This window comes from Magallana gigas, chromosome 9 (assembly GCF_963853765.1).
Source record: "Magallana gigas chromosome 9, xbMagGiga1.1, whole genome shotgun sequence".
Classification (NCBI taxonomy): Eukaryota; Metazoa; Mollusca; class Bivalvia; order Ostreida; family Ostreidae; genus Magallana; species Magallana gigas.
In genome coordinates, this window is record NC_088861.1 from 36813504 (window position 1) to 36839601 (window position 26098).

At 33.2% G+C, this 26098-nt stretch overlaps 4 protein-coding genes across 11 annotated transcripts in view; 3 read left to right on the forward strand and 1 right to left on the reverse strand.

Annotated features, from left to right (window-relative positions):
• Positions 1–11983, reverse strand: part of LOC105338056 (protein AMN1 homolog) — a 40752-nt gene extending 28769 nt beyond the window's left edge. The window contains exons 1-7 of one of the 3 annotated variants that reach the window (XM_034477225.2): positions 11839–11983; positions 9682–9817; positions 9172–9316; positions 8562–8779; positions 7998–8054; positions 1618–1729; positions 219–1019 (exon numbers count right to left, since the gene is read on the reverse strand). In XM_034477225.2, coding sequence (XP_034333116.2) covers positions 940–1019; positions 1618–1729; positions 7998–8054; positions 8562–8779; positions 9172–9316; positions 9682–9817; positions 11839–11900 — 810 coding nt within the window. In that variant the 5' untranslated portion in view covers positions 11901–11983 and the 3' untranslated portion in view covers positions 219–939. Of the gene's footprint in view, positions 1–218; positions 1020–1617; positions 1730–7997; positions 8055–8561; positions 8780–9171; positions 9317–9681; positions 9818–11838 lie in introns of those variants that run through there. The other 2 variants (XM_066070530.1, XM_066070531.1) reach the window with 2 other exon arrangements.
• LOC136269635 (uncharacterized) lies at positions 2489–3466 on the forward strand. The gene is made up of 3 exons (XM_066070532.1): positions 2489–2816; positions 2949–3026; positions 3190–3466. Exons 1-3 carry the CDS (start codon positions 2543–2545, stop codon positions 3348–3350), a joined length of 513 nt encoding a protein of 170 aa, XP_065926604.1. The 5' UTR covers positions 2489–2542; the 3' UTR covers positions 3351–3466.
• On the forward strand, positions 5526–6427 carry LOC105348906 (uncharacterized). Its single transcript, XM_034477228.2, has 3 exons — positions 5526–5781; positions 5914–5991; positions 6201–6427. The coding sequence occupies exons 1-3, from the start codon at positions 5526–5528 to the stop codon at positions 6362–6364; spliced, it is 498 nt and encodes a 165-aa protein (XP_034333119.2). The 3' UTR covers positions 6365–6427.
• LOC105338055 (ADP-ribosylation factor GTPase-activating protein 2) lies at positions 11946–23722 on the forward strand. Of its 6 annotated transcripts, XM_066070527.1 has the most exons (15): positions 11946–12093; positions 12799–12990; positions 13319–13450; positions 14027–14201; positions 14680–14798; positions 15881–16026; positions 16530–16658; positions 17105–17263; positions 17786–17932; positions 18167–18214; positions 19416–19539; positions 19877–20083; positions 20968–20983; positions 21773–21801; positions 23138–23722. In XM_066070527.1, exons 1-13 carry the CDS (start codon positions 11962–11964, stop codon positions 20977–20979), a joined length of 1722 nt encoding a protein of 573 aa, XP_065926599.1. In that variant the 5' UTR covers positions 11946–11961; the 3' UTR covers positions 20980–20983; positions 21773–21801; positions 23138–23722. The 6 variants fall into 6 exon arrangements, with proteins under 6 accessions (XP_065926599.1, XP_065926596.1, XP_065926598.1 ...); XM_066070524.1 differs by lacking the exons at positions 20968–20983; positions 21773–21801 and adding an exon at positions 20596–20627; XM_066070526.1 differs by lacking the exon at positions 21773–21801.
• Positions 23723–26098: the final 2376 nt, after the last annotated feature.

Sequence of the window (26098 nt, forward strand, 5' to 3'; positions counted from 1 at the left end):
TCTAGAATCTGATACGTTATATATACTTACTGGTAGTACTTTAAGTAGTCTCTATCTTGTCTACACGCTATAGTATATATCATACCATACCAAACATATAGCATACCTGAGAGATTACAGATTGAAAAAGAAAAGAATTTTGATCATTTCAATTTTAATGTAACTTTTCAGCCATGAATATTATGCCATACAGTAGTTATGATTTTTGCAAAAAGACATAGATGGAATTTGGAGATAACAATTTGAAGGCGTAGTTTCTGAATACCAACACAGTCTAATGTGTGCACTTGTATCTTAATTAGTTCTGTAAACTAATTAATAAATTACAATATGTACAGATGCCACTTCGTGGGCACATTTCTCGAAATATGATGAATAGGAAGAGGTTGACAATGTCCTAAGTTCTCCCAACTTGAACAAAATCATGCAAAATGAGTTTTTAAAATATATACAATAAACATAATCTTCATAAAAAATCAACAAGGTATAAATAAATAATCTACTCTGTTATTTTGTCGGATAAATATATACTTCAAATGCAATGCAACTTCAACCACTATATATAAACAAAGTCTATAGTGATATTATTCCGCCAAGTGAGGGGGGGGGGGGGGGAGTACTCCCGTACAAAGATTCGCTACAACCAGCGAGTACACTCATCTAGCCAGACAATCTCTCCCACAAACATATGACAAAGCCCATTGATTTATACACTTTGAGTTCTATGTTACAATATATATAAATATTAAATTAAAAAGCTCTTATTTTGCATTTTTTTCCTTACAGTTGGCAAAAATTAGAAAAAAAAGAAGACTGCATAAACGTTCCTCTGTTGCATAACTAAAAAGGAGACAATTTAGGTAACTGGTTGCGGTCGCAAACAAGGAACTGAGTCTATCGAGTTATAACCTTGGCTAAGTCTGCGCATGTGCAGACGATTCAGTAAATAGTCCATGTGACTTGTTTCATCGGTGAATTCCGTTCTATTGTCACATTCTCCAAAGCCTCCCTGGCCATTTCTGTAGGTGGAAAATAGGCAGCTTATTTGAAATTCTAGTTATTGTCATAGACTGTTTTAAATTTATTTTACGTTCTAGTTTTGTTACCTAATTATATTTTAATAAAAAGTCAAGTTTGGCTTTTTTTTGACATTACGTTTGTTTCATGTTTACATAATTTTACAATGTGAAAAACACGGTAAAAAATGGCAAAAATAGAAATATTCTATAAAATGAACAATATTTGAAAAGCAGATCAATATAAAAAAATTGGAATTATTAATTTCATTCTTCGAATATTAGAACCATTTTAACACAAGCTTAGACATTAGGTAGTTTAAGTGACGTAATCCTGCCTATTTCATTGCTGGCCACTCAGTAATGGTTCTTTGAATGTAAAATTTATTTAAAACCAGCGTCATTTTAAAATTGTTTTCATGCAAGAAAAAGATAGCTACATCCTACCGAAAGTCCATGGTCTTGTTAAAATAGTTCTATGTTGTGATCAAAGACGGTCGAGTGTGATCAAATCTATATCATATATCACCTCGACCGTATTTGATAACCCCATACATGTAATATTCAAATAATGATACTTTATTCCTCCCCAAGTTTTAACCTGTGATTTTTGGACACCCGTGGAAGAGGAATATGTTGATCTGGGGACAGAACTGTAGTATGGCCTCCACCGACTCATCCGTCAACTCCCGGCATCCATTGATGTGAACTTCCTGTTAATGGCGGTTAAAGGTTAAAAATATCAAAAATAAAAGTAAAGCAAAGAAAATGGCATATCTAAAAAAAAAAGGGCTACAGCGTTGTTACATATTAGTGCGACAATGAATAATAAATGAAAGTTTTTTTTTGAAACTGTTTAAGATAGTCCGGGAGAGAGCAGACCGGAAATGGGGTGGTGTGGAGGTTAGTAGATAAAAATTGTTGCAGACTGCAAGCAGAAAAGGGACAGTTTGAACATTACAACAAAAACGTACAGTCATGTTCTTTGATTCATAGCTCAAGCATGATAAATAAAAATACTTTTTCTTTCTGTTCATCTTTTTTGAAAGTACATCATTAAATATAATATAAAATAGCATGGTCACTTCAGTGTAATTTGTACAAAGTACAAAATTGTTTCATTATACGTCACGTGCCTGACCTTTAAAACACAGTACTAAGAAGTCTAAGAAATTCGGAATTATTTTCAAATGTCACTAATGAAATACCATCTTTAGTTAGTTTAGTTTTTTAAAAGACAAATATCAGGAACAACGAAATATGTATAATTTTTTATACTTGCAGATACCTTTATTGTAATAAAGCAAAAAGATTATTCCCTCAATGTTGTTACTGATAATTCCGATATAAAATTCAGCACATTAATAATTCTCTCTCTCTCTCTCTCTCTCTCTCTCTCTCTCTCTCTCTCTCTCTCTCTCTCTCTGAGTGACGTTTCACACATGATAACGTCACAATGACTACAACGTCACAGACAAACTAAGCGTCACTCTGTGATATAACAACGGCATTGTTGACAGTACAATATGGGTTGCATAAACACAAAAGTGGCGCCAATACCTGAAAATATCAGGATTCGGACTAAAAAAGAAAGGAAGATGTTGAAGAAAGCATTGAAAAATCAAGGCATCCGTGCCAAAGTGACAAAGAGCGGGGTCTCTTTCGAAATACCGATCTCCGGCGACTTCCGTGGAGCCAAACTACCGCCAATTGGTGTCCATTCTGGCAAACTACTTGGGAACAAAGAATATATTCATTGTTCTGCTTCTGATGTTGTACTACTTGATACTGAAATCAAACGTACGATTTACTTTCGTTTTTCCTTAACCTCTCATCTTCAATATGTTCCCATTTCAGTCGATATAAATTAGTCGATTTCTAAGACGTTTCTTTCCATTAAATATCATATCAATTTTCATTCATTTCTTGTAGGAGAAAAAGCAGCTCAGCAGTTGGAGAGAGTGAGATCCGCCAGATCACGGCGCGAGAATGCAGAGCAGCTAAGGAAAGGTAAGTTTATGATATATCTATTTCTTTAAGAAGGACTAATTAATCACAGATGGAAAATAAATTATTTATACTAAAGTAATGAAAATATAAAACACGTTAATAGCGAATACTTAACAATCAGAATACATGCATATTTTTAATGAATTGAATATTTTTTCTTCAGCTGCCGTTGAACGCAGTATTCAGAGTAGGCAAGAGGAGGCCGCACTGAGACGGGCGGATAGAGAGAAAGAATTAATGGACAAACTACACCGTCGCTCACTGAAACGAAAGACCAACAAGAAGCTGGCCCACTTAATGGAGCTGTTTGATATGCTGCAATAATTCACCTTCGATCTTAAACTTTCTTTTTCAAATTAGAATGACTGCATACCAGTATACTATAGTACTTCTAAAAAGATATCGCCCAAATAAAATCTTCATTCGATTCTTATTCTTAATATGTGTTTTGTTTTCTGTATTACATTCAATATTTTTAAGATCTAGAGGGCATTTTTGACCAAAAAAATATTATCTTTCGCTACATCAAAATAATTAAACAATGATAATCCAATGGTTATCATCAAAACAATTATAAAACTTTTCCAAGTTATTACATACGAGAAAGTCATTTTAGAGTATCGAGGTCTTCAGCCCAATTTAGCAAGATAGCATTCATAGGACAGGTAATTTACCAGAACTATGCATATGCCACAATTTATACATGAACTTACGTGTACCAAACATTAAGTCAGTCACAGCGTTATGTACATAGAAGTTCAATGTACTATATCTACATCTACCAAGCATAATGTCCTCTATTTTTTACGGAAACTTATAGTTAATTCATAGCTCTAAAGAAACAGCCAGACTGAAATCTACATGCCCTATTTATCGATTGGTCGAAATCTACAGCGGCTGAAAGTGACAGGACTGAAATTGACACGCCCTGTATACCGATTGGTCTGAACCTACAGCAACCTTAGAAAAATCCCGGACTGCACGAAATAATCATGACGATGCCAGACTCAAAGTCTCACAGGAGACGATTTGGCTGTTTATTTTAGCTACCGTACTTTTGTACATTAACAGTAATTAAGTGAATTTTACTAACTTTTCATAATCAGTTTATTAATTAGTTAAAGAAAGATGTTAATATAAACAATAAAATGCTTTCTTTGATGATTCATGTGGGTTATGAAGGTAGCGATCATTGCAGGAAAAATTTACATAACCCGCATTCCTGCAATGTCGCTACCTTCATATCCCGAATGAATAACCAAAGAAAGCATCTTATTGTTGAAATAAACAATGAAATGCTTTACTTATATAATAGTGTTGTGTTGTGCATGTACTATGCCTAAATAGTAGTCAGGGTTTGATACATAGTGCACGAGCCGGAGGCGAGTGCACTATGTATCAAACCCTGACTACTATTTAGGCATAGTACATGCACAACACACCACTATTGTTATTATTATGCCGACTGTTGAATATACTGACGTGCTTTGCTATGAGTAGCTGTGACGTTCGAGGGTTGACAAGTCCCGTAAAAATATTCACCGGAAAAGCAAGCGTTTGTTGTTGTTTTTTTTCTTCAAATTAATCAATTGATTTGATTGTTTATTTAATCAACAAGTTGTTGTACAATGAAAAGTCAACAGAGGTTTGTGTTCTTTTCAAGAAATGACAGACGTTTGGCCTTACCGAAAAAACTCGAAATGTTAAGCAGACGAAATCCCATTGAATTTTTTTCTTGTACATTCTTTATCAAGCGTCATTTAAAAAAGCGTTTTTGTGATTCTCATGTAGAATTTCTTTGAAAAATGTTCAATCAATTTGTTCAAAAGTTTAAAAGAAACTTTAACTTTAAAATTACCGTCAATAATGAAGTGTTTTTGGAAAAATGAATAATTTTAATTGCTTGATGTCAGTCGTATATATCTACGTTATATATATAATAAATAATATGATAAATTACCTAACCTACAAACGTGGGTTATATATTTTTCCTGCAATGTCGCCACCTTCATATCTCGCATGAATCACCAAAGAAAGCATTTTATTATCTAATTTGTAAGGAAATGAAAAAGTTTAAGTGTGATATCTTAGAAAGTATAGGATTGACGGTGATTTATTTATTTTCGTGCAGCTTTTCGAGTCCTCTTTTTTTTCAATTCAGCACTAGCCAAAACTAGTATATTTAAGCTTCAACCTTTATGCACAAACAAATCAATAAACTGTTATCAATTAAAGAGGAATATTGCACTTAATTTATATACGTTTACATTAAATGAAAAAATGCAATTGCAAACTTGATTTTATTTGTATGGGTGTTGATGAATTTTAACGCTAAAAACGCGAGAAGAAAGTATTCGATGCGTAACTTTTTTTGGACAATAGCACACTTCAACCCTTGGGTGACGTTGCATGTACGCATAGCGTCATAATTACAACAACGTCATAAACAAACTCAACGTCACTCTGTGTTATAACAACGACATTGTTGGCATTATAACCATGGGCTGCATTAACACAAAAGTGGCGCCAATCCCTGAAAACATCAGGATTCGCACAAAGAAAGAAAGACAAATGTTGAAGAAAGCTTTGAAGAAGCAGGGCATCACTGCTAAAGTGACGAAAAGCGGGATTGCTTTTGAGATCCCAATTTCCGGCGACTTTCGAAGAGCCAAACTGCCTCCAATTGGCAAATCAATGGGGAAAAGGGAGCATACACACAACTCCGCTACTGATGTTATTGACACAGAAATCAAACGTAAATTCCTTAAGTTTATCATATGTTTTGTAAGCTTAAAATTTTCATTCTGTGATGCAAACTATACATTTTCGTATTTTCATTTTTTATTTAGGAGCTATTCATATATGTTTTTTTATTCATTTGTTGTAGGAGAAAAAGCAGCTTTGCAGTTGGAGAGAGTGAGATCCGCCAGGTCACGGCGTGAACATGCAGAGCAGCTTAGAAAAGGTAGGTTTATGGAATATATTTTATGTATAACATTAAACATGTACATGTATGTGTGTGCCTTTCAGATAAGTGCATACATTAAGAATATAATCATTAATAATTTAATCCATAGAGCTGTTTTCATCCATACAAGTATATAAGCTGCATACATATAACATATTACAAATTTGATAACGCATCATATTAAATTGAATTCAATTTTCCTTTAGCTGCCGTGGAACGCAGTATTCAGAGTACTAAGCAAGAGGAGGCCGCACTAAGACGGGCGGATAGAGAGAAAGAATTAATGGACAAACTACACCGTCGCTCACTGAAACGACAGACCAACAAGAAGCTGGCCCACTTACTGGAGCTGTTTGATATGCTGCAATAATTCTCTCTCTTAAACTTGTAATTCAAACTGTGATATCTCAAAATAAACTGGTCTCTCTCTCTATTCAATATTTGGTGTTTTTCTTTTAGCTTTATTTTCAGTTTTTGAAAAGAATAAAGGTGCACGGATTAGGGATTTCAATGAGAAATTAATATTTTACACAGAAAATTTAGGGTGGTAAAAGATTTCATTCAAAAACCTTGTCACTGAAGTTTCCCCTTTAAAGTCCAATTCCTGGAATTTGCCTCTACAACTACTTCAATAACAGAGTAAATCTAGTCAAACTGACGTACATGTACCAACTATATATGTACTATGGTCTACAATGTTGCTGAGAGAAAGGCTGTGTAAATACCGTATTGGACCCTTATTCTGTTTTCATTAAAAGTCAAATTCAGGTAAAACTGAAGTCTCTTCGTAAATCATATAGACTGAATTCATAAGTCATAGCAATGAAAGTAAATCATCTAGTTCTTAGGACTTTGCTATAACTGAGGTTCACTGCAGTGGTTAATATTACGAATTCAATGTTAAAGTCACAAATAAGAAAGAAAAAGAAATACCCCACACTCCCCCATTACTTGACATGCTACACATTATGAATGGCAGGGTATGCATTAAATGCTGCAGCTCAAAATAATTTGATATAAAGTGCTTAACTTGCAAAATTTCTTTAGAAAAAAACTTCCTGCAAACATGCATATCAATTCCTTTGCCAACCATAAAATTCTAAATTTAAAACGGGCCAAAATTCTCATGCCAGAATTTCCTGGTGATATGCAATTCTACACATTATGTATATAGCTGAATTATTTAGATGTGTAATCTGACTTGTTCAGGTCTGTGAATTCAAGTCTGTTAATTCACATTGTCTATTACAGATATATTAATACATTGTCTGATACAGTGACATTGTCTGATACAGTGACATTGTCTATTACAGCGACATTATATAAATAGTGCCTGTTTGGGAGGGTAACAGTTGAAATTGACACCCCGAGAAAACCATTGTCAACCGACGCGAAGCGGAGGTTGACAATGGTTTTCGAGGGGTGTCAATTTCAACTGTTATCCTCCCAAACAGGCACTATTTATTTTGTTATACTGAATGTCTTTTTTAAAATTTTTAAGAAAATTTTACTGCTTTTATATAGGAATAACGTGAATTCTACAGCGAACCGTACGCGCATAATTTTCGCCCATGTAACATTTTTTAATGTTACCCGTTGCCAAGTGCGTTGCTAACGCTGAGGGTAATAGTAAATATTATTAACTGCGTCTTAACCAATCAGATTTCAGTATTTAACATGAAAGTATAACAATGTCTATTACAGTGACATTGTCTATTACAGTTACATTGTCTATTACAGTTACATTGTCTGTTACAGTTACATTGTCTATTATAGTTACATTATCTGTTACAGTGACATTGTCTATTACAGTAACATTGTCTGATACAGATACATTTTATATTACAGTTAAATTGTTACCGCTATGTTGTCGAACACAGTTATATTTGCTATTAAAGTTACATTGCCTATTTCAATGCTATTGTTTATTTCAGTTACATTGTTTTTTTTCACTTATACATTGTCTATTACAGTTTCATTGTCTATTACATGTACATTCTTACCTTCAAGCATTGTTTGCAGTCACCAGTTGCTATCTGCATTATGCCTGCGTCTGTAATCTATTTAATAAATACAAATAATTACATATATACATTTTTAACATAAAACAGTACAAAGATTGAAAGACATGTAAACTACAGAACTAGTTGATTGTTCTTATTATGAAAAATAATTACAGTACTGTTGAGTAACAAGTAACTGCAGCAGCTACATTTTCAAAAATTGTTAGAATATATAGTACATTAATAGTTTATTGGAACTACATTTATATATTCAATATGAATCCAAAGAAAAAAGATGTATATAATTCCAACCAAATACATACCCTGGAGATAATATTCTATGAAATCTAAAAGGATGGCTTGCATGTATCATGCAACAACAATCTCAGTTGGTGGTATAATTTACCGATAATGTTTATAGTAGGATTGTCAAAATGTGCAATTCTCTAATTTATTTAATATAAGTCAGTGTCCATCATTTATATACAAAGTAAGCAATAATTGATTTTATTAGAAATTGCTCTTATACAGAACACTATTCTACTGTTCATATTAAAAATATACCTTGGTGTTGGCCATATTTAGACATTTCAGAAATCGTGAGTTCCTCCCCAGGGCCTCCAGACACCTGTCAGTCAACATGGTACACCCGCCCACATTGAGGAAGCGGAGCTGTGGACAGTTCGTAGACAGAGCTATCACAGCTTCGTCTGTCAGGTTCAGACACCGTCGGAGGTACACTGTCTGTAAATTGCGACAATTTTGTGCGAGCTGAATAATGCCTGCAATGAAAATTGATGTAAATGTAATGCTAGCAACACTTCACAATATTACTGCTCTGAACCAGGCATGCATATAATGGTACTATGATTGATTACTTAACATAAATATACATCATTGGTGGTAAAATATCAAACCTAAGGATGAGATTAATATGTGTCTCAGTCTTATTGAAATAACTTTGAGATGATATGTTATATCCCGATCAATTGAGGGAGTGGAAAGTACCTTGAGATGAGTTGTTGAATCGATCAGGATCATTTGACTAAATCAGGGCTGAGTTGTGATTATACTGAGATGAGATGCTGACTTTTCATGTTTAGATGAAATGAGATTATCCATTGTGATAAGATTATTAAATTGACTCAAGACTGTTTGACTGAGTTGAGAGTACCTTGAGATGAGATGTTGACCCGGGATTGTTTGGCAGAGTTGAGGTCAATTTTCTGTAGCTGCGGACATTTACAGAGATGTCCCAATCCTTCGTCAGAAACATCAGACTCACTTAAGTCCAACACTCTAAGATTCTCGTGCAACACCTAAAATCGTACCAGCAGAACTCAGTAAGACCAATACTGCTGTACAGTAAACATGGTTTCAGCGAACATATGATAATGAATTGTTAAATCATAAAATTGTATTCCTCCTTAAATCTTTGAATGTATTATTTAACTAGAGTAATCTTAACAAAGACAAGAAAATGTACCTACATACATGTATGCAGAATCAAAATCATTTTATTAAACATGTTTTACGGTGTATCATGATAATATATTGTATATGAAGACAATGTAGCGGTAAATATTGGTTGTGATTCGACTCTATATTTACATCATCAAAATTACACATTTGTGATAATTAAATAATTTTATGTAAAATTTCATGTTTTCAGATCATTTCTTACTTTTGGAAGATTTGCGTCCGTAATGCAGCCTCTCTTTGACATCAGATACAGACATTTGTCTTTCAGGTTGCCTGGCAACAAGTTGATGCTTTCTATGTACAGAGAGGACAGGTTGGCCACCACACACTGCACTGTCCTGTTCAATACAATATTCAAATAATAATTATTAAATCAATCACACGATTTTTGCATTAATCTGTTCATCTTAAGATGTACCATTCAAATAATAAACAGTCATAACTTCTGTACTTTGAATGCAGCAATGTAGCACAGAGTACATCTACATGACATAGTTAACAAATTTAATGATATAAATCAATAATGGACCAGTTTTATGTTATTTTGTTCTTAATGACATGCATGCATGCTTCAGGGAATTAATTCATATATCATGATAATCCTCATCAAATAGTCCCCTCTAATATACACGTTTAAATGTTCAACTATGAAAAGTTATGTTTCATTGATCAATAAATTGAACATATTTAGAGCGGGAGATCTATATGCTACTAACATGAGTTCATAATGCATTTAAAAGATCACGTACATAAGGATAGTGATTGGTAATTATACACACAGAATTTCTTATGTTAATAAATTATTTTCACTATGAATCATGAGATATCTGTCTATATCTTATGGCGTTATGTATCTTATTTAGAGATCAAAGGATTGCGATACGTAAATTCTTCAAAGATACATTGTAGAATAGGTGATTATCATCAACTAAGCTTCTCAATGAGCCAATTTAGGCCTCAATTTCTTTAATTGTTTAAAAAAACACCAAGCGGATCATTATAAAAACAAGACGACGGCTATCGACAATTAACGGCAATATAATCTTACAATTATACCAGGTACGTCTTTTATGATGAAGGAAAAACATAGAATATACTAATAATAATAAAAGTTAATAAGTTTTCAGTTATTAAGGAGCGAACGAGGTTTAGGGCGAACGATAATTTGGGCGAACGATAATTAGAGCGAACGGACTTAGAGCGAACGGACTAAGGCGAACAGGTGGATAGGGCGAACGAACCCGATACCATATAACAGGGAAGAGAAACAGCTAGAATGGGAGAAAATTTTACATATTGATGTGTATAATAAAATGATCAAATTTAATTCAATTTAGATACATGTAGTTTCTTTAAAGTTTAATAAATGCGCAATAATACCGAGCGCAGCGAGAGGCGGGCGAAGCCCCCCTCGCGAAGCGAGGATTAATGGTAACACGTATATAATATAAGAAAATCAGTGAAAAATAAAAGTTGAATCAGGGGTACTAAGGCCCAAAAAAAATTCTTCCAGCCCTGGGCGCCGCCATATTGGCAGCCATTTTGTTTTTAAAAAGTTAGTTCGATCATTGATTGACTGGTACTTATCGTTGTTTATTGCCACTAAACTCGATTAAATAAGTTCCAGTGTTTCAATAGAAGGTAATTTGAATGAACAGAAATTAAAGAGGACACCATATAAGTTCTAGTAATAGTGCTTTAATCAAGAAACACGACTAGTTCTATGTATGTCTTATCAAATTATCAGATGGAAAATAAAAACATTAAAATCAAGGAACTGATCTTTTAGATACTGAATAAATTATTCAATTTTATTACCGCGGCATTTATATGAATTAAATCGATAAACAATGAAAGAAGAAATTTAAAAAAGTTCGGAATAATAAACGTAACTCTCTTCGGCTATTTCTGAAGACAAAACGTGTACGTTTAATTTACGTCTGTAAAATGACGTCATAATGTAGACAGGGCACGTGACGTTTAGTAAACTTTGGCTAATGATTTGAGTAGGCTGCACCAGGCGGAACCTACTGTGTGCGTTTCAAAAAAATTTAATTTGTTCTACAAAAATCAAACCGCACAGTGTGAAATCTGCGCTCGGTCCAACGGTCACACCGTTTATATAATATTGAATATGACACTATCTACGGGAAAATATTTTACTGATAAAAACCCACTAAGTTATTTAGGTTTCATCAGTTTTATGTCTAACTGACGTATGCTTCATGTTGAATGATTGTGCAAAATGCCACATAAAACATGGCTGTAGATTATTGTCTGTATGATTTGAAAATTCTGTTTAACAGTCTCTAATTAAAGGAAATATGTTGTCTACACGAAATGGGTTGTCAATGCTTACACGTCCAATAGTGGCGCTACTTTCCCGTATCCGAGAACATGAACTGTGGCGAGAGAGTCCATATTGTTTGAACTGACAACCTGTCGAGTTCCGGCCAATCAGGTTGTTGGAACTCTTTTGTCTATGAAGGAATGCAAAGTGGTGTCAGCTGACTTGTCAAAAACAACGTCACACATCGGCAAAATGGCAGATGGACCATCAAAAACCGATATCAATGCTATTTTTAAACGGCTACGGTCAATTCCAACAAACAAGGTATGTTTTAAAAGAACAGAATGAATATGAAAATTATTAAACAAAAGCTTGATTTCATTCATTTGTCATGAAAACGTTTATTTTTGCCGGTTGATATGACGTGTAGAAACGCATATGTGGCACACATTCGAATTTTCTCGATGTAAATGATGAACCACATTTAAAATCGCTTTTTACGTTTTATATATATGTATCTATTTCTGTTTTAACTATTCATGCAGATGTACTTGCCTCTGATAGTTACAATTAGTCTTGTTGTATGTAAACAAATATGGAGTCTAGATCAGATAATCAATGCAAAGTTCAACCTAACAGGTTAGGCAAGATATAATAATCGTGTACGGGCCATATAAACAGAATAGTTTCCATCATTTATATTTATGTCATTTTTATTTGCAAAAGAAGTATTTTAAAATGAGGGTATGAAATTAGCTGTCCCAAATGAAATTCACATTGGCATCGTGAAACACATCTTTAGATCATAAATCAGATTCCAAAGAAAATGACTAGGTAGTTCATTAATCAACATTCTCCTTAGTCCCAAAGAAAAAAATCATCACAGAACTTTCCATGCCTGTTATGCTAAATCTTTTGAGAATCATGCAGTCAGTTCAAAGTTTTTCCTAAATATTATGAATCATGATTTCAATAATTTCCTTGTCAAGTAAAAAATCAGATATATAGCTGATCATGATTTTTTTATAGACATGCTTTGACTGCAATAGCAACAACCCGACTTGGGCCAGCGTGACATATGGAGTATTCCTGTGTATAGACTGTTCTGCTGTGCATAGATCTCTGGGCGTCCATGTCACCTTTATTCGCTCCACACAGCTGGATACTAGCTGGACATGGCTCCAACTCCGAGCAATGCAGGTCGGAGGAAATGCCAATGCTGTAAGTTCCCAAATACTGTGTAAAGTAATTTTTTAATGATGAGTGAAGAGAAATTAAAGAATTGCGCTGGTGAAAATTTGGTTTCCAACTACACTCAAGAGATAATAATGATAAAAATCTACCAATAATCTTTCTAGCTTTGAATTTTGAGTGTGGTCATTGAAAATTATATTATGGGATTGCTTTGTTTTGAAAATTGGTCAATTTTGTTAAAAAAGGTATACATGGCATTAGCTTTACAATTTTTCAAGGACCCTTTGTGTACTGACCAGGTCTGAATTAAATCAAATAATACAAGATTTCTAACCAAACAATGATCTACTTGCAGACGGCATTTTTCCGCCAGCATGGTTGTACTACAACAGACGCTCAACAGAAATATCACAGTCGAGCTGCCAAGCTTTACAAGGAGAAACTACATTCCCTGGCCACAAACGCAATGAGGCTCCATGGAACAAAGGTTTCAATAGAAGCAAAAATCATTAATAAATACTGTATTTCAACTTCTATTCATGTGCCAAAATTTTTTATAACATTTACCAGAGTCTTGTCATCGCAAATATTTCTAGTTCTTGCCATTTAGCCTTAAGAAAAGCTCAAATGTAGGTATAGCTTGATCGCAAAAAATTAGTGGTAAATTGCGAAATAAAGTTGTTTATTATGAATAAAAGTTGGTTTACAGTAGGCTATATGGTAAATATTAAACACAATCTTCATATCTTTGACTGATTAGCTTCATGATTAATCAAAGGACTGGGAGCTCTGCCTCTACATGTATTTCTGTAACTTATACTTGCTATTGACAATTTCTCAGACAAGTCACAATAGTGAAATAGAAGCAGCATTAGAGTATGATAATTATTACTAAATTAAAAGTATGATTTTATTTTGTCTTTCTTTCATAATTATATGTAGAAATGAATGCAGATATTTAGTGGAAAATAGTTGATATGGATGTGATGTGTTTCTCTGATGACTGATATTCTCTAGTCTTCTTTATTTTATTTATTTATTTATTTTGTTCTTTACTTCACAGTTACATATTGATAGTCACCATGACCCCACTTCACCCACAACAAAAGAGGAAGTGGATTTCTTCAAGGAACACGTGGACATCATAGATTCTAATCCACTTTCTGACAACCAGAAACTCTTCAGTTCTTCAGAACCACAGCCAATCAAAAACGGCAACATCAAGAAGGAGGAGTTTGGTATGACATGATTAAATTCAACAGGATTTTAAATAGATTAATAAGACCCTTTAAATTTTGTATTTGACGTCCTGCAAGGTCTTCCATTATGGACTATTTATTAATAATAATTGAAAAATTAGAAACCATTTCCTGTATTGAATAATCAAAAATATGTCAAAGCAGTTAAACTTCCGCTCTCAATAAGGAGGTTAAGACTTGAGAGCATTGTGTATGTGTGGGTTTGGTCATAAGAATTTAATCTGAAAATAAAGGTGTTTATCAAAACAACCTTATTAATTTTTTTACCCATGTTTTATTAAACTTATTTACTTAGTCTATTGCTACAATATTTGAAGCTTATTCTTTTGTATTAGATGTAATCTAATGTTTCATGTCTATACATTATCTAATCAAATTTTTTTAGCCAATCAAATACTGCATAACAACCAAAATTGTTCTTGTAAATTATTCATGGATTTTCCCAATTTTTGTACAGACCCCAATGAGGGCCCCAGTGTGGAGGCAGCACTCAGTATGTCACCTACTACTGCGGCAGCCCAGGCGGAACCTCGCAAAGCCATCATCGGCACCAAGAAACCCGCCGGCAGGAAAGGGGTAAGGGGCGAGCAATTTGTTAAAAAGGAAATATCTTTTGCTCGCCTTTAGTAAAGGCATTTGTTGTAATCATTTAAACTTTCAGAGCTTATGATAGAGGAGACTGGCGGCAAATTTCAAGGGGCAAGAGACTAGTGCAAGGAACATTTTTGGTCGCTTTTAATAGTGGTATCAGTTGTTCTTGTTTAAAGTTCCAGGACGATCAAAAGGGGGAGGTGGTGTTATTTTTCACTCTTTCAATGATCTAGAATTAGCTGCCTCAAAACTCATTATTTTCAGAATAAGCCATGAAAAATATATCTAAAAAAAACACCTTTTCAAATGAGCAATTCACTGTCTTCAGGTTTCAAAGTTTATCAATGAAAGCCCTTATTCACTTGAGCATACATGTGGACTAACGCCTAGATGTATCAAACTTGCCATTTGTGTACAGTAAGATAAGACAGATTGCAAGGTGTGTCAAGCTGTGAAATTCTGGCCAGGATAGATCTTATTCAACTCTTTGGTCTCAAGATTTTGTTGGAGAACAAAAGATCCTTCATGTTACACTTGACTTTTTTTTTTCAACAATGTCTTTTGACCTCAGGGAATAGTCCTCAACCATTCAGCGAAGGCGGACACATCTCAGAAGATATACTAGCTAGCAAATGAACCCAAAATTAGTTTCGCGGAGGGTTTACATCATTGGTCATATAAAAAAACTATCTGAGGTTTCTGGCATTGTATAGAAATATTTAAATGTATATGTACATGTATTTAGTCTTAGGCATAAGTTACAAATATATTTTACTTTACTTTTACATTTTAAACAAAAATAAATCCCGAAATTTTGTGAGTCAATTTCAACGCTGATTTTGAATCATAAGGTGTAATGTAAATCTTAGGAGGCATTAAGTGTTTTTCAATGTGTATTTCTTAGAATTTTGCAACTTTGAATTTTAAAATGATTATGGTTGTAGAAAATTTATTGAGTATGTGAATCTCATTAATAATTATGGTCCCCCAAAAATATTTAAATCTAAATGTAGTAAATAAAAGATATGTTACAAACTTAGCCTGTAATCTTCCTTTGTACATTACAGAAGGGTGGACTCGGAGCCCAGAGGGTGAAGGCCAACTTCTCGGAGATTGAGAATAAAGCCCAGCAGCTGGACAAGGAGCGGGAGGAGCTGGCTGCCTCGCGGGCCGTGCAGGAGGCCAAGTCAGAGGAAGAGCAGGCTAAACAAATGTAAGGAGGGATCTCTTGATAAGAGGGGTGGATCTCACAATGTTAGAGGTGGATCTCAAAATGTATTGGGTGGATCTAAGAATGTAAAGGTTGGATTATGTAATGTAAAAGGGTAGATTCTACTTGTAACTGATTGATTTCAGTATGTTAAGGGTGGATCTAAGATTCTAAGGGGTGGAACTTAAAATTTAATGTGTGGATTCCATTTTCTGGAATGATGGATCTTAGTTTGTAAGGGGTGTATCTCATTTTTATGTGGAAATTACAAAACATTTTCAGACCAAAGATCATTTTTAAGCATCACTGTAAAGTTATTACATGTATAGGATAATGTAAAACTCAGTGTAGTAGAGATCTGACTGATATTCATATGAAAAAGCTTATTACTAGATGTTTTGAATTACTAAATAAATATAAAGTATTTTTTTTGACAATCATGAGATTTAATGTGAAAATTAACTTTTCAAACAATTATGTAATGCCATTTGTTTGGTACTTGACAGGGCCTCCATGAGATTAGCGTACCAGGACATGAGTATAGAGAGAAAGAAGCAGGAAGAAAAGTTGAAGATGTCCGATCCTAAAAAGGCGGAGCAACTAGAGAGGCTCGGCATGGGGTTCTCATCGGCAAAGTAAGAACTTGGTTGGCAGATGCGATAATGCAAGCTGTTCTATAATCCACTGCAGATTTAGCTAAGTTTAGCATTTGATGGTAAAGTCTTGAATGTTCAGGTCCAAAATTGGAGAGGAGAAGCATAGCTTGCCTTCTATAGACTTTAAAACAACGCACCAATTTTCTGTAATCTTATAAGTAATCATTCTGTGCCTTGTTTCAGAGTAATAACTGCTTCTATAGTTTTAGTGTTAATAAATCAGTGTATTATAGTACCAGTTTTGTCGTATTTACACGTACATGTGTTCTTTATCAAAGGAACTATGAGTCACTGTATTACCAGTAACATTATTTTCCTATCAACTCTGCACCTTGCTTCAGGGGATTGGGCGACTTTATACCTAAGATTTCTTTATTTTTGTATTGCTCCGTATACTTATATACTTCCTGTGTGCTGTGTTTCAGAGGAATGAGTCACTCGGCCATGACAGACATGCAGGTCATAGAGCAGGAACAGCCCAGCTCCTCCCGCTCCTCAAAGTTCGACTCCTACGAGAAGAAATCCTCTAAGGGGCGGAGCTTTTTTGACGACGAGCTGGATGAATTCTCCTCTTCATCTTCCAGGTACGAGTTAATCTCTGAAATCTTGTCATGCTGATTATTTGGTCAGAGAGTTTGAAAAAATAATGTTAAATTGCATTGATATTTTAGATACAGAATATGAAGTAATTTTTTATAGTGAGATCTTGTTTATGATCAAGTAGACAACATTGGGCATTTTTATAATTATTATGAAAATGTTTGCTAAAGTTATGATGTGACAAACTTAGGTTGCCTTAAATTACATGATAATACATTTGTTATATCTGAAAATATTATTGTATTTAATGTTTTATGTTGGGGGTGGGGTGGGGTTCATAATCATTTGTTAGAAATCGAAATAAGAAATTATATTTTTAATAAGTTAAAATAATTTGGGAATATTTTATTTAGAGTGAAGGAGAAAAGACGGTTTGAAAATTGTATCCTTTGGCAATACCATATAATAAAAAGAATTTAAAAAGATGAATGAAAAATTTTGACGTACAAAGGTTGAGTCCGTCATACACATATTAATTATTCTTTTGATGATGTATCATTTGTTAGATACGACAGAGACTTTGACTTTGATAAAAAGGACTCGTTCAGTTCCTGGGGAAACAACAACAAATCTGGAAGTTGGGACATTGACCGCTTCGACTCCAAACAAAGCTTCTCCGACACCCTATCCAGCAAGTCAAAGGATGATGACAAGTAGGTCAAACTAAACTGAAAGTATACAGTAGGTTGGATATGAAACAGAAAGTAGATTTAAATTTTTTTTTTTTTAAAAGCAAACTTTTAGATGTATTTAATTTGTTGAATTAGTGTATTGTAGAAAACACATTTAAAAATCTTGGTTTTGATAAAAGTGAAAACTGATCTTAATTTAAATAACTTGAACACTACTTGAATATCACTTACACATGTATTTCTCCCACTGGGCAGCTTGGAAGAGTCATATGACATTTGTTCATGTGACGATGAGGATACAGGGTAAATGGATGTGTCTCCGATCAACCATTAAATTTTTTGCACACAGTTCTCCATTTGTAAATAGAATGTACATTGGAAGGATGGGGATTTAATTTGAAAATTAATGAATCTTATTGAAAACTAATAACGTGTTACTCTAGGTAATATGTACATCAGCATTCGTTGCTTCCCTTCAAAATACAACAATATTTCGAAAAGTAATATTAAGTTTATGACAGATAAAGCTTACAATGAGGAGAGCAGTGTCACTGGGAGATGTAGAACAAAATAGCAATGACCTTAGTTGTAGTTTGAACTTTCATTTTGTTGATTTTGCTTTGAGTTTTCCAACCAACACTTAGATGATTTTGTTGAAAAATACATGTTATGAACTCTAGCCAAATTTTATGTAATTTCTGAACATGTAACAAATTTTGCCTATAGGACATCTCTTTTATAATTTTTTGTTCATGCTGCATGTAGGTTGAAATAAACACAGAGTCATATTATTTGAGCTTTTATCAAAATTTTCCTAAGTTTTCCATTCTTGAGAAATCAGTTAAGTTCAGAAAATTCTAAACTGCTATAATGTTTAAATCCCATCTTCTCTAAGATAACAATATAGTAGAAGATACCAGAACAAATATCAATCAATCAGTGAGAATAAGTTTTGGATTTATGGAGGTTTCACAGATATTCTCTCAAGAGTGATCAGTTGTTTAATTAAAACTGGAATTACTTGATTGTAATTTAAATAGAGGATGGGTTATTTTACGTTAGTAACTGTTCTTATGCAGGTGGTGTTGGTTACTGTAACAGCATTTTGTTATGATTTACAGCTTTTATCACCACTAAAGAGATACATGCATCAGACACAAGACTTGTATATACCTGTGTAAATGTATTGATTTTTTTATCTGTCCTTTCTACCCGTTCTTCTATATATTTATCATGATCAACATAATTAAGAGTTAAAATACTCAAAAAATATTTGATTAACAAAAAAACTCCATGAAGAAATCGTGTGAATTACTGTTGGTTTTAAAGATCATTTAATAATCAATTGCAATTGAGGGGAAGTGAGGGGAACAAATGATAGATTGGTGGCTATTTTTTATTGACAGTCCATATTATACTTTTCATTTATGAAAATAGGAAAACACTGAAATATAGATGTGTAAAATTTTATTTCCATTAAATTAAATTGAATTGAATTTTTTAGACAAGGACGAAGCAGGAAGGCTTATGATTACAGCTCGCAGTCGACGTCAGACGAAGCCCAGAAAAAATTCGGCAATGCTAAGGCCATTTCTTCAGACCAGTTCTTTGGAAAAAATGATGCAGATGTAGGAATTCCTCCCTGAAAATTTATTAGATTTGAAATGAATTGCACTGTTGAAGATAGAAACTCCCATCAGGGAGATAATAAGGATAGATTGCATTTGTTTTTGAAAAAAAGAATCAGATTTAATAAGATATACATGTAAAAGATAAAATTACTATAATAATGCCATAAAAATTTCATTTTATATAAGTGAGAATTTAAGAAATTAATTTAATGTGTTAGATCGAAAGTTTATGAAGGTTAAGTTCAGAAATCAATTTTTTTTAAATATGAGTCATGATTTTAAATAAATGTACCAGTATTTATAGCTGTACAAACTTTGCAATAATTTATTTTAGTTTGAGACCCGCCAGAACCTGTCACGTTTCGAGGGCAGCAACAGTATTTCCAGTTCGCAGTTTTTCGGTAACGAGCCCGCTGGGCGCAAGAACTACTCCAACAATGCGCCTGATCTACAGGATATAAAGGACGGGGTCCGCCAAGGGGTCACAAAGGTCGCGGGCAAGCTCTCCAATCTGGCCAGCGGGGTCATGAGTTCATTACAGGTAAGGAGCTGAAAAATTTTAGTGTATATATAGACCAAAAAAATTGAGGCAGAAAAGTTTCTGACTTAAACTAAAGAATACTAGGGAAAATTAAATAATTTGCTTAGGATTAATGTATTTTGGATAGATCTGGGTAGCAATACTGAGATGTGAAAAAAATATTTAGTATTTCATGGTTTTGCATATTTACCGTGAACTCACTGAGAGTAATGTTACACAGAAATAAGATTTGTAGTACTGACAGCTACAAGCCCATTTAAATCTTGACTAAAATATATGCAGAGTTGGCATGCAAGATATAACCAACTTTTAATTTACCCAGCACACATTAACAAAATTTCCATTTACATGTATCTCAAACCAGTAACAGCATGCTTATAAAGATATTGTCATTTAATCTCTTGTTATGATGATTGGGAAGGGGGGGGGGGCATTATGGGGATCCCATTTCATTTAAATTAAAAACAAAAAATGGAAATATTTAAATAGCTGTGTTATTTTGTTTGATGAAGAGAGAATTTCTCTATGAGTAGGATTTCAAAAGGTATGCTAAGTTGATATCAACATTTTGATGTTTGCATGTTATTCTGTTTGATAATTTTGTTCAAATTAACTTCACAAAATTGAACCAAAATATTTTATAGGAATTATAACACAAGGAGTCAACATGGTCATTTTTTTTTAAAAAAAGAAAGAGTCTCAATATACTAGGATAAATTATAAGTTTGGGCCATCATCTATAATCTTTTCTCATTTCTTTTCGTATTTATTGTCATTATTTTTTGGATAAAAATCTATTGCTGCAAGATGTAAAAAAAAAACAATGTAGAAAACAGTTACTAGCAATATTTGCAATAAGGTGATATAACTGCTATTCTTTACAGAGAAATAAATAGCCAGGTAATTTTAGGGGCTTTTATTAAGTTATGCTATATATCAGTACCATGCATTAAAGACCAATTTCTGGGATATTTTTTGGTGTCATTTCATTATTCTGTGTATGGCTTTTTGCAATTTCTTTTAAAAAAAAGCAAGCAGATAATGATTTATAAAAAGGGATATTTTTTTCTTCTTATTGATATTTGACATGCATTCCTTAAATATTCCTACTGTCTCCCTGGAGTATTTTGAGACCTTTGGGTAATCGGCAAGCATGTTCTGCTTCTGTTGCATGCTGGGAAGACGAGGGGTGATTGGGTTGTTCAGTTGATTGCATTTGTCGACACGATATGTGGTATTACCATATATACATGCTACATGTATTATCATGATTTTATTATTGATTTTAAACATTCAGTAATAAGTTCAACAATAAAAATGAACAGATTTTTTTTTGCAAGAGTACTATAGTTTATCGAAATTGTAAAAAAAGGAAGACATTTTTGATTAAGACTTTGTTGAATTTTATTTCATTGAACATGTCATCCCTTAAAGATCAAAATTCATTCAGATGATTTAAAATTCCATGATTTTTGTACTTAGCATTCTTTTGTGATACATGTATATAAAGAAAACCTTCCAAATTACATGAATCAATCATTTTCAAGAGCTAATGACAAGAGGCTTTCAATTTTATTGTTGGATTTGTAACATGTCAATGTAATTTTGATTCACTTATTTTTTGTTGTCCTCAATTTGGAGGTTAAATACTAGAGAAAAAAAAAACTATTTTAAATGTTTTGATTTTAGGATTGACAATGGCTGCCATATATTCTGAGGTTTGCAAGTTTTTCCAGCAGAAGATCACAAATAACAGAGACCACCCTCTTTGTCTTTCAGATTCCTAGCTCTGCTCTTAGTTATTCTGTATGCCTGTAAATGCACCTGATTTGAATCTTTGTTTAAAATTCATAAAAAAATATTTTTATCCTAGTTGATATGAAAGAATTAATTAAATAAATGTTTTTCTCACTGGATGGTGTCATCAATAGAGAAATTAGACAGAAAACTTCTTAATTGTATGTAAGGTAAAATTATAACATTATAGTTGTTAATGATTATTATAATTAAATGAAAATGTTGTCAGATTTTATTAAAATTATTTATCCAGTAGTGATGAAGTTGTTTGCCTTTAGAATTGATAGTTAAATGAGCAGAATTGCTTGTGTTATCTCAGAGAAAGAGTCTGGTTTCATATTGTGTGGCATTACCAAAAATTTGAAAATTTTTACTAACCCCAAATCTTGTCTAACTTTCTAATGCTACAGGTACCTTTTATTGTCAGTTTTACCATCAATTCTTCAGCGACATGCTCTGTATATATGTGTGCTGCCTCTCAAAAGTCACAATGTAGTTCATACAATAGTGAAAGCCTAACTAATTCTATAATATGACCTGCTATGACTCTCTTCATAACTCTTAATCACAACCCTTTGCAAGACTGGTAGTTCTAGAGCTTTAGAAGTAGAAGTCCATGGTTTATGACCAAAATTTTCCAGAATTGATTTCCTTTTGCCATTTGCATGAGAAGAACTATTTATGTATTCAAATACTTCTGAAGAAAATTAATTAAGTTGGACAAATTGACAATGCCTCTTATTAAGTCTATTGAAGTGTGGTTGCTGTGTGGAATGGTGCAGATGATGATTTGGGGGTAATGATAAGGGTATTTATGATAGTGACCAGTAGACGAAATATTGAATCTTCTGCCAGCTGTACTGAATTTTGATTGAAATTTTGAATTCTTATAACTGTTTGTAAATGAATTTATTTATAATGTTTGGACTGTTTCTAACTTCACATTGTAATTGTTATTGTTTTTTATTGTCAAGGTTACTTATACAATGAAAATGTTACCTTGATATTGTAAAGTTTCTGAAAATGATTAAGATATCAGGAAGTTGTAAATTGTCTTTTTTACAGATGAATCAATCATGATATCAATTTATGGTTAGTTTTTGAATGTGGTCTATTTTGTGTTTGACAGAAGCCACGAGTTTATGCATGAACATTTTACATATTCAAAAAGATGTGTTAGATACACTGTATAATTTTATTTAACAAAAATGTTATTTCTCAATGTCAATTAAATTTTTATTTCTCTTTCTTTTGCAGGACAAGTACAGTGGTTGACAAAAGCTTTATCCTTATTTCAATATTTATCTATTTACAAACTGGACAATAAATTGGTGATGGAGGCAGACTTATACACGCAGGAAGTTGTTGCTCGGGTCGCTTCCAATGGTGGAATCGGGCTCGGAATCTTGCGCCATCTTCAGATACTTGTGTTCCTGGAAATATAGTCCTTCTCCAACAACAGTCAATTTATCAGTGACCCTGTTCATTTTGTCTTTACATTTTCACCGTGAAATATGAAATACAAATGTATTGATATTACATGTAGATGTACATTTAATTTCCTCCCCCAGATTTATCACTGACGTAGTCAATTCATGTTCAGTATCATCTATATTGCTGGGTCATTTTACTTTTCAGGAATTTATTTGTGTGCTAATATTATCATCTTAAGTTGTGATGTCTATTTAAGCTGAATATGCCATTGTGAAAGTCAGTAGAATTCTTTTTCCCACTTGCATGTCAGATTTTTTTCTTTTTGATTTTTTTTTCATGATAAAGCTTAATATATGTTCATGTAACTGTATGAGAAAAGGGAATAAATAAAGATATATGAACTTAAAAGTGTGTATGCCAGTTTTGTCTTTAAATCACAAAATTATTAGAAAAAAAGAGAAACATAGCTAGTGTTAAAATAGTATAATAATTAATAAAAGAAAATTAAAATCTTATGGTTTGTTGTTAATGTTAATTATGTAAATGGTTTACCTGGAATTTTATAAGACAGGTCATTCATAACCGAAAAAAATAATGAATGTCATCAAAATTTATTGCTAGCACTCTCGAGCGCTAGCAGCGACGTTAGTCTTTTTGACTGGAATACACATGCTCGACTTCAAGGTAGGGCATTCTTGGAATACTACAGTAGATACTGAATAACACTGTACCATGTTAATTTCGTTTTATCATCTACATATGGGTTGAAATTTTGTTGTAAATGCCAAAAAGTGACAGTATCCTAGGTATTATATTGCCAAGTTATTTCTCAAATGATAATAAAAGCTAGATTTTCTTAACTAGGCCTACTTTCAAGCTACACCTCTGTATGTTTTCCTAGCTTGCCGGAAAGGCCCAAGAAAATACGATTGCACAAAAAACAGTACCAATGGTTCTTCTTTTATCTGTTTTATCTCAAAATTGAAAGTATTTACAGTAAATACAGAATGATTAAAGCACAGTTAATGAGTTATTCCTTTGCCAATGAGAAGCCCACTCTAGACTCACCATTTTGAATTGAGACCCTCCAAACCCACCAACACAATTCCAGTGTACCATTGTGCCTTTCTTTTAATAATTATAATCGATTCAAAAAATTAAACCAATAGTTTAAACATCAATTTTTATATTTCATGATGGCCAGGCTACAGCGCTAGCTTACCAATCTTGTCAATAGATAAGCTTGCTGTGTATCATAGAGAGCATACAATATAATTTAGAAGACTAAATCTAGTCATCAACTTTCTTTTGATATTCAGGATGTGGGCATCCAGCCCCTTTTAAGAAACCCCGTTATGACTGTATTATACGAAATATCCTATTTTCGTCAGGCTACCTAAGCCTGTTACTGCTCGTGTAAACCCAATTCCTTTTAAGGGTCGACTGGGCTGTCCCAGGGCCCCATCCACACCAAATATGGGATACAGGGTGTTAGCCAGCCCCTTAAAAGAAATCCCGTTATAACTGTATTGTACGAAAAGTCTATTTTCGCCAGGCTAAGCCTCTTACTGGTACTCAAAATGATGTCAATGTCCAGGTCAGGTCAGCAAGTAATCATTTTTACAATATATAACTGTTTCTTTCAATTAAAAGATCATAAGAATACAAAAATAGGTCTGCTAATAATGGGGCACAACTGGAATTCCAACAGATTGTTGGAAGACTTGATTTCCAAAAACTGTCAACTTCAGAGTACTTGTCAGAATGGTTTTTAACAAAATAATTTTTTATTTTTTTAGATTTCCAATGACAAGGTAAGCATTTTTAAGACTTCTATTTTTATTGAAGAAACAAATGTCGATTATATCAAAAAGCCTAGATTTTAATTTGTCAAGGGGAATGGTTGTATCAAGCGTTGAAAAATCATACGTTTTGACGCTATTGATTTTGGTAAGATTTTGTGACCTCAAAGTTTCTAATAATTCTTTAGAGTTTTTTAGTATCCAAATCTGATTCACACCACTTCTGGTGTATATTGATGCACATTACTCTTGAAGTTGCTCCTTCACTACTGTAAGAATTTTAGTAAGGAATAAAGAGAGAGGTTTGGTACAAAATTTACTGGAACCTGCTATATATCTCTGTTCGTAAGGACTTTTGTGAAGCTTTGGATCAAGTACAAATAAGGTAAATCAAATTCATTTTGTTTATTGGGAATATTGAGGATGTCCATAACCGATTTATGATTTTCAAGTATTTCTAGCTTGGGAAGGCTGTTATGGGTGTAAATAGGATTACAATGTGTAGAATTGAAACCCAGTTCTTTGAAAATGCAATTAATACATGTATAATGTGCCTTACAAACAAAGACAATTTTGTTACTTGCCTTATCGGGACCAGTACATACTAATCGTGCAGTGTATATAGTTCTTTTCTCACTTCTGCTTTATTGAAAACAGAAGAATAGATGGTTTTCATTTGACTTCTCAGTCGTTTAAAACAAGATTTTATTATGCATCTGATGCTTTTAACCAACTCTGACAATGTGTCAAGGGCTTCTTCTTCAGATTTTGCACATCGCTTGGAGTAATCTTCAACAGATTTCATGATACATGTATGAATGTATAAAATTACGACGCCATGAAGGATCTTGGCTCACTAAATTTTGGTCCTTTCATAATAAGTAATCTTAGGTCTTCGTTGTTGAATAGATTTGATTTAACAATTATTTTCCATTAGTTCATATCAAATAGATTATGTAAGTTTGAATGTTTTATTTAATCT